Source organism: Nannospalax galili, unplaced genomic scaffold (assembly GCF_000622305.1).
Source record: "Nannospalax galili isolate Female #2095 unplaced genomic scaffold, S.galili_v1.0 scaffold648, whole genome shotgun sequence".
Taxonomy (NCBI): domain Eukaryota; kingdom Metazoa; phylum Chordata; class Mammalia; order Rodentia; family Spalacidae; genus Nannospalax; species Nannospalax galili.
Window position 1 is genome coordinate 2,518,157 of NW_008360311.1, and position 9,260 is coordinate 2,527,416.

At 40.7% G+C, this 9,260-nt stretch overlaps 1 protein-coding gene across 2 annotated transcripts in view; it reads left to right on the forward strand.

The window, feature by feature from the left end:
• Nucleotides 1-9,260, forward strand: part of Syt14 (synaptotagmin 14) — a 201,079-nt gene that overhangs the window by 65,918 nt on the left and 125,901 nt on the right. For both annotated transcript variants that reach the window (XM_008824807.3, XM_029559488.1), the window contains exon 4: nt 5,235-5,450. In XM_008824807.3, coding sequence (XP_008823029.1) covers nt 5,235-5,450 — 216 coding nt within the window. The remainder of the gene's footprint in view (nt 1-5,234; nt 5,451-9,260) is intronic.

The following is a 9,260-nucleotide window of genomic DNA, read 5'->3' on the forward strand; positions in this document are numbered from 1 at the left end:
CTCCCATGTTTTTTCTGTGGGTTAATTACCTCTTTAAATCCCAAAGAACTTTTGTTTATGTATATTTATTACTGTATACCAATTAGATAGTGAATTGAGAAAACTTAAAAATAATACTTTTACCAGTTTCTTTTTGAAGAAAAGATTGTTTTGAGAAGGTTGTTAAAGGGGAATTGAGCACAAGCATTTGCACCTTATGCAGGTGCTCTGCTCCTGAGCTATATCCTCAGCTGTTATCAATTATAAAACAAGCATTAACAATAAACTTATTACATGTGAATATAAATAGTATTTCAAAAAAATTTAAAAGACATTTTCCAAGCCAAAAAGGAGAGTTTGGAGAGAAGAGTGGCATTGTGCTGTATGTCTCACATATGCCTGTGAGGGCCAGCACGGTAAGCATCAGCTGCATCAGCTGCTGTGCTGTTGTAATTGGCCTGTCCTTCACCCCACAAAAACCCCAGTTTGCACATGTAAGGGGCTGAGAATGGAAAAGTTAAACAGTCCCTTACTGTCACTGGCAAATGGTATGATCTTGAGGAGCCCTTGAAAATATCTGAGACACCCTTTTTTTATTCTTAATTTTCTTTTACTTGTTAAATGGAAATAAGTTTCCCCTTGTAATGTTACTATAAAATCAGGTAAGGTTAAGTGAGTCCACTGCAATGCCTGGACATGCACCTCAGCAAATGTCCCACTTCTTATTTCCTCTCCCCTGTTTTTAACACCATGCAAATTATTGAGCTATTTTCCTCTTAATACAGTTCTTAATTCGAAATATTGGTAACCTATTAATAGGGCAGTTTCCTCATGTTGGCTATTCATAATAAGTAAACAAAATCGCATAACAAATACCCTTTTTATACTTCTTCTTTCAGGTATAGACTAAAAGCCCAGTAGTATCTGAGGGAGAGCTATTGTCTTGCAGCTGTTTTGATAGCTATGGAGTGGGAAAAGATGTCATTAAACTTACACCAAGTGCTTTGATTTTTTTTTTTTTTCTTTCCGGAGGAGTCTTTACTTCAGCATGTCTTTCAATGCATTTTGCATTTACAGAACGATTATAAGCCACAGTGTGAAATACTAATATTGAGCTACTGATAACAACATTTAAGTAAATGTTAAATTCGTGTTTTAAAGTAGTAGATATTTTGAGAAGAAAAAAAATCCATTATTACACCTTTTAAGAACAAGAAACTTGTGGAAAATGGCATTTTTCAAAAGTTTTCAACAGAATCTGTCTTCAGTGTCCTCCCTAGTGGACACAATCAGTAGTGCTGTAGAAGACTTGAGCACTGCAGTTGGGGAGGCCGGATATGCTTTGACTGACTCACTGGCTGGGCAGGTGGCAAGCCTGGTGCATGGCTTCTGCTCGGAGGAGGAGCGCTGTGTAGCAGCGGAGGCTGCAGGTCCTTCTGAAGCCAAAGATGCCATGCTGTGGGACATCTCCAAAAACCCCGCTTGCCCAAAAGTACAGTCTGAGTCAGAGCATAGAGCAAAGCAAACGAATTGTGACAACACTTCAACTACACAAAAGCAAGAACCAGGGACACATGAACAGAGGTTCTCTATTCACAATAGGCAGCAGGTACTTCAGGTTTGTCACCCACAAACTGAAAATGCTGCTGGTCCTGCTTCAACATTTCATGAGCCTGAGTGTACCAGCAAGTGTGAAGCAACTGAGTGTACCAACAAGTGTGAAGCAACTGGGGCAGGGATCTCCAAGACCAGTAAGAACGATGTAAAGGAGGTAAGTTATCAAGAAACAAAAGGGTACCAGGACAAAGCCAGCGCACAGAACATGCTGCGTGAACAGAAGTGCATGGCTTCAGACCACCCTCAAACAGAGGGACATACTAGGCCTCCACGTGCACTTGTGGGAAGACATCAAGAGAAGCAGGGGGTGGGCAATAAAAAGAAGCATCTTCCTGATTTAGAGCACTCTGATCATTTTACAAAAGCTGAAAAGCATACCAAACATGATGGGCTCCCAGGGGGTGCGTGTCCAGGAAAGAAGTGCTCTCTAGAAGACACTGTGGCAAACAGCCACAGAGAAGTTGCGCGTCCGGTTCCACCAGCAAATTCTAAAGAGAAGTTTCCTGGGAAAATCAAAGGGCAAACGAATCCAGTCCAATCCTACAAAATGAAAGGAGACACAAAAATAAAGGGAAACGGAACCAGTTCTGCTAAGAGAGGGGCAGCAAAGAGTAAAGTTGACGAATATTCTAAGATATTTCCAGAAAAAGGTGAGGTCTCCTCATGTTGGTTCGAGTGGTTACATTTTCTCTTGAAATTTTTTTTTTTAAGATTAGAAAAGCACTCAAATCTCTCTCCTTTCCATGTCTATATATCTAATGTAAGATTCTCTTGGATCTTCTTACTAGGAGGTGTTTTTAAAGCCATTTAGATTTTTTTCTCTCCATAATCATTTTAAGATCATTCATGTTATTTTATACCACCAACTATTACCTGTGATCTCCATGTTATATGAGCAGTTTTTCAGCTTGTTTTTAAAACCACAGTTTTACTTTGCAGCTCCACTTGGCCTGAAACTCATTATCTAATCCAGGCTGGCCTTGGACATGAGATGCTCCTGTCTCAGCCCACAAGAGCTGGGAGTACAGATGTGAGCCACCGAATCTCTCTTCTAGTTTTAATGACTGTTTATTTTACAGCTAAAAATTCTATGCATACATACTTTAATTGGACTTTTGGTCTGATACTCATGTTTTAATTTTTAAAATTTTATAATTTAAGTCCCAAGTTGGTTATAGAACATCAGTCTTCAAATCTGCCCAAAAGAGACTCTAATGTAAAATATTGTATATTTTTCCCTAAGAGCAGTAGATCTTCTATCATGAAATAACATGCTTTTGAATATGCCTTTATTCATTTAGCTACACCTTAAAGCTTTTAAAGACAGCTGTAGTTCATGATGAGTCTACACGAGCAGTCCATTATTATTCATGAGTTCCTTATATGGAGTGGAGATTCGGAGTATTTATAATGCTCAGCTACAATATTTGTGACAATTTTCAAAACATCATTGCATTGCGTACTGTTGGTAATTGTTTCTGTACTCCTTTATCCTTTCCCTTGCTGATCTGATCATAAGGCCAAAGATATACTCGTTTTTGTTTATAAAATACACACCTGTAATTTTTCTGTAAATTTGGATTCTCATAAAACACCAAAAACCCAAGTAACGATGAGTAAGGAAGACCCTTTTCAGTCAGTTCTGCTACATGGACTCAGCTGTGAAAGAGCGCTCCTGTACATTTATCACACAGTGATTTTCAAATGGCGTGGAGAGGCTGATCCTGTGCTGTGAGCTAATTAGAAAGGAATACCAGTTTGTGAAGATGTGTTCATTATAGAGCCCATTCTCACAGCAGCTTGGGAACATCCAGTTTATTGGGTTTTGGTAGCCCTTGTTTAGTTCTGGTAGCCCTGTTACTTATAAAGAAATAAAGTAACAGATAATTTTATTCAGAAAATAACAGTAGAATGGCCACCAGGACTGAACGCAAGCAACAATACAAAGCTTCAAGTTTGTTTTGCTTTATTTTCATTGAGAAGCACACTGGTACCTCAAGAAACCGAAAAGCTTTCAAGCATTTCAGAGCAGAGTCAGTACTAACCTTAAATATGCCACATCCCATGAGCATATTGAAAGTATCTGGCCCATTGTTTAACTCTTTGGTTAGTTGCGTTATGTTCTGAGGAGCTATGTTGTAGGTTCTTATGTAGGACATACAAGGTAGAGAGGAAGGAGAGTTTTCGCCTCTGTTCCTGAGTGTAAGTTCCCTTCAGGTAGCATTCTAGAATAGATCAAGTTTGACCTGTACCCTCCATGAGGAGCTCATAGCCTTCCTGCTACCATGAAGCCTCACTCTGGTATTGCACAAGGCACTCAGAGGGCTAACCTCAGCACTTGTTCCAGAGGAAGCACAAGCCACATGTGGCACTACACACCCAAGAATGGCTCACGGATTGGAGAGGTGGATTTTAAATTGTATTTAGTTTTAATTTTAAATTTAAGTAGTCATGTGTGACTATTAGCTACATTTTGGGCAGTACTTCTGACATCGTGAATAATGAATTCTTAGCCGCTTTAGTGCCTTTTACAATGCTAGAAAAGTTTAAAATTTAGCTATATTTAGGTAAAATTTTCCTAGTAATCTTATCTTTCACAGGTAGTGTTAGTAGTTTGGTATCTATCCTTTCATATACATACTGTGTCTGTGTATATGGACTGCATGTAGACATGTAGGCACTATATATAGTAAATAAAAATAGTCACATCTTCTGTTCTTTCCTTGTGATGCATAGGCTTACCTGCTCACTTTCAGGGCTGCAAAGACTTGATCTATAGTACTGCATGGATGCGTTCTCATTTGCCTGACCAAGGCCCACTGATGGGCATGTTGGCCGTTGTTTTGTTTTCTTTTGCTATCAGTGTATATCACAAACATATATCTCTGTTCACTTATTGTTTCCATAGACTTAATTTTTAGAAAAGGACTTGGCATATTTCTAGAAATGGATTGAAGACCACACAGTCAGGTGTTAGATATGTCTTGTCAATTGGCTCTGTAAAACTTGTGACAGTTGTAGTTTCAGCAGTGGTTATGTCTGCCCACGTCTCTGTTTCCTTCTTAACTCTAAGCGTTGCTGGTTTCTAAGTATGAGCCAAAATGAAAATCAAAAATTTTTCTTGTAACACAAATTGTTTGAATCCAGTCCACATGTACTGACAGTACTTATAATTTCATTTTTATGCAACTGATCATTTAAAAATATGTAATATGGCAATTGTAATTTCCTTTGTGTCTAACAAGGTTGGAAAAAAATCCCTGTGACTGAGATTATTTATAATTAGAATGTATATATATTTTTTTCTGTGAACACATAGAAATCTGGCACTTGATCTTCTTACATGAAAATTTCTATTTTCTAGAGGTGAAAATTCAGATCATGTATGTATACACTTATATACACACATGAATGTTACAATATGCTTTAAATTCAATTTAAGAGTTGTCAGGAATTTCAATAATTTTAAGGATTATTTTGTCTCTAATTGGCTTTACTCTGTGTGCTGACATATATATCTGTTTCTATTTGTGCTTGTGTGTGTATATATATGTGTGTGTAAGTAAATAAATTTTAATAAATTTGCCACATTTTAGTATATTAAAATTGGAATTTCCTCTTCCTATTATTTGAAATAGATAATTCCTATATGGACAGAGATGAGCCTGGTTCATCCTCTGAAAGTGAAGATGAAGCACTGGGTAAATATCACGAAGCCTTGTCCAGAACACACAATTCCAGGCTACCGTTGGTGGAATCTAGACAAAAGAACTATGCTTGGGAAACAAGGCAAAAATATAGCCCTTTGTCTGCGGAGTACGATGGGTACAGTAGTGAAGCGTCAATAGATGAAGGTAAGAAAGCTGACTGAAAGTGGAACACTATTACGCTAGATTGTTTGTACCTAAAATTCTGACCGTCTGTGGTTGCACACAAGAAATAAACAGTAGGGACGTATTTCCGAGAGTAAGTCAAGTCGAAGTCTTTCAGCTGAAGATGAAAGCCAGCTCCAAACACTCAAAATGTCACTGAATGATGCGGTTACTGCAGTTCTTCCCCGCGTGCTCAGATGCCTAATGTGTGAGACAATGAAAACGCACTGTTTCAGGCGGGGTTGGAAGCTGGTAGGGTCTGAGTGTGACGGTGTCATCTGTGACTCCGATGTGTACATGTATGCTTCATTCAGCATGGTCCCCGAACATGGGACCTTAGGTGGCACATGGAAGAAGACATGGTGGTTTGCTCTCTATGGTGGACTTGCTGAAAATGGACACTGCATTACATACACCATGTTTTAAAAGTAGTCTAAGGGACTTTTCAAGGGCTCTGGTAATTTCAAGTGTTTTGTCACTAACTGGTTTTACTTTATGTGCTGATGTGAACTTCAGAACAAAACCTGTGAGAAGGTGCAAGTCCACTCAGATTTTTACACTTTTGGAAACAAACACAGAAGGTTTTCCAATTAGTTAAAGTGTATTTATTTTCACATTTAACTACATTGTTTACTTGCTTGGTAGAATGAACCTATCAAAGTAATCACTGTCCTTATTACCAGAAAAGAACACTATTTGTAGAGATCAGTTTTATTACGTGTTAAACACACTACTATCCTTGATTTTGTACTTGGGGCTTGTGTGTCAGGGCCTCTTCCTATTGATGACTTAAAGTCTTACCCAATTCATAAATATGACTTCATGCTAACTAAAGATTTGTCTATCTCATTATTTCTGTTATCCAGATATAATATTAAGCAAATCAAGTACTGAGTTTTTACGAGGCTCATTATGAGATACAAAGGAAGAAATAAAAAATATTAGATGGACTCTGCTCTAAGAAAATGCCTTTGTAATGGCAGGGACACAGACATGTGCTTCTAGAGGTAACTGAACAGTACAAAGCTGAAAAGCCAGCCTGCAGTTTATGTGCACTCTGTCATGTGAGCAACAGCAGTGGGAGAATGGATTGCACATCTGATCCTGACTGACATTCTGGCCATATCTTGTGAGCTATTAGCCATGAAAACCCGGGTAGTATGCTGTTTCATTGTGCCTAAAACATGGATAATACTGACCTGGTAGAGTTGCCAGGTGCATCAACTGATGGGCAGGGAAGAGCTATTTTAGACAGTGCCTGACGCTCAGCTGGTACATGGCCAGTCAGTGCCACTGAAGACAAGAGCAGTGAGAGTTATGGTGGTGATGAGCAGCAGTGGCTGTGAGCAGGCCTGTGTTGGGGTCTGTGACCTGGGTACTTGTGTTCTGCAGGTGGAGTGTAGGGTCTTGTTCCTAGTCAGTCTTTTCCTTCTCACTCTCCTCTGCGGTCGGCAGGGCCTTTCCTCTGTGTTCTGCCGTACCCAGTGGCCTCTTGGAAGAACAGAGGCAGGGCCCACCCTTTGTGCCTCTTGGATTCTTGGCCTTCATCTTTACAGCGGGCACTAGTGTGTGAGTGTTACCATCTTGTTTCATGTTGCCCAGATGTCTAGGACTGCTCCTGAACTTTTCTACACAGTCCTGCGCTACATTATTTGATGAAAACACCCAGAGTAGGTTGGTTTTAGGCATTCTCAAATCCATCAATTTCAATTTGAAAAAAATGTATGGGCCATCCACTGTGCTAGATACTGAGGATATAAAGATGAATGAAGCCGTGTGGGCTTCCTTGGGAGAAACTAGCTTGCCTAGTGCTTCATCACAGAATACCTGAACTGTATGTGAGTGAGAACTGTGGACGTGCATGGTGAAAGGAAGGTGTATTTTTGTGCTTGTAACTTAGAGCTTGTGCTTGGAGAAGGGGCAGTAGCGGGGCAGCACTTGTAGTTAACTGCAGAGTGTGAGGGGCGTAACGGAGGGACTACTTCAGAAACTAGAGAGAAGGCTGCTTGACTCAGAGTGTGTGCGTGTGTGTGCGTGTGCGTGCATGTATGCATGTGTGTGCGTGTATGCGTGTGCATGTGCGAGGGCGTGTGTGTGTGTGTGTGTGTGGTGTATGAGGAAGAGGAGGCACCATTGGAGATGCGGACTGAACCTTCCCAGTTTGGTACTCAGTACTCATTGAAGGCTCTGTGTTGAGAGACTGCTTTGAGCAGGCATGTGCAGAAAGATTAACTAGCAGAGGAAGACTATGGGAAGAAGCATCAGTGAGGAAACTTCAGAGTCGTCTGTGAAAAACGAGGAAAACCTGAATCTGTAGTGGCAGTGGGAATTTGGAGGACAGGAGAGAGTATGGACTTGGGAATTGCTGGATTTGGAACCAACATGTATTTTGAACATCCAGAAAGGAGAAGGAAACCTCAAAGAATACTTTGGTTTCCTTATATGTGACAGGGAGAGTGATGGGGCCATTCATACAAACAAATCCAGGGAGGGATCTGTTTTTTGTTGGAAGCAGGGAATAGGAGGTGTGGTACCTGGTTTTATATGTGTGATGAAGCAAGATGTTAGAGTAACTGGTCATGGTTATTGAACTTGCAGATGTGAATGGACTTGAGGAGAGAGGTGTTCAGAATGTAGATGCTTAGAGATAGAAATCATGGCGTGTTAAACGGATGGAGGAGAAGGCGTGGAGAGAAAGTGACACACAGTGAAGCTGAGAAAAGACAGTGGGAGAGACTAAGAAGGAGATTCAGAGGATGCACTTAATCGTCCATGCAGAAGGTTTAAGAAGAGTGCAGAGACATGCTGAGAATGCAAGCAGCCCCTTTTCAAACACAAGTTGAACTCTTAATTGAAGCTTTAGTAGAGTAACACATCAGGTTGTGTGTTACTAAGGGGAGAACATGGTAGAAGGCACACAGCTCTGCCTGCCTGTTACCACCCCCTCAACTGAAAAAAAAAGCACCTTGAAGATTTGTAGTAGACCTGCTCACCCTCGTCCACCTCCCCTTGTGGGGTGTGTTGGAGAGGAGGATTTGCCCTGACACATCTGGACCGCCTGGGGCACTGCTCAGGGTATGGCTGGTCACAGGAGAGGGCTCTGTGGACATTCCTTGGGTAGGACACAGTTCATCTTGCCTAGGCACAGGAAAGGCATGGTTAGAGTAGGCTCCTCTTCCCTGCAGCTCTGACCATGTTGTCATTTCACAAGTGTGCAAAAACTAGAGGTGATGCGTGTACATTGAAGTGGTAACCAAAGAGAATTATGAGGACAAAGGAAAATCATTTTTTTTAAATTGTACTTATTATTTTTATTTTATGTGTATGAGCGTATTGCCTGCATGTATATAAGTGTACCCATGTGCAGTGCCCATGGAGGTCAGAAGAGGGCATCGGATCCCCTGAAACTGGAGTTACAGATGGTTGTTAGTCACCATGCCAGTCCTGAGAATCGAATCCTGGTCCTCTGCAAGAGCAGTCAGTGCTCTTAATCGGTGAGCCATCTCTCCAACCCCTGAAAAATAATTTTTAAATGTATTTTTTTAACCTGTCATAGTATTATCTCATTAGTGCTCCTAAGGAACTTGTAGTCCACTTTCCAACATCCACATTAACTCAGTAGTGAAGCTTTGAAGTAGCCAATACCGGAAGCAGATCTGCTGGTCTCCAGGTTGGGGGAAGGCCTGCACAGGGACTGGCGATATCAGCCCTGAAGATACTTGCCCAGGAACCGCATAAGAACTGCCACTTGCTAAGCACATCTGTGTGCCTGACTGTTATATATATATATAT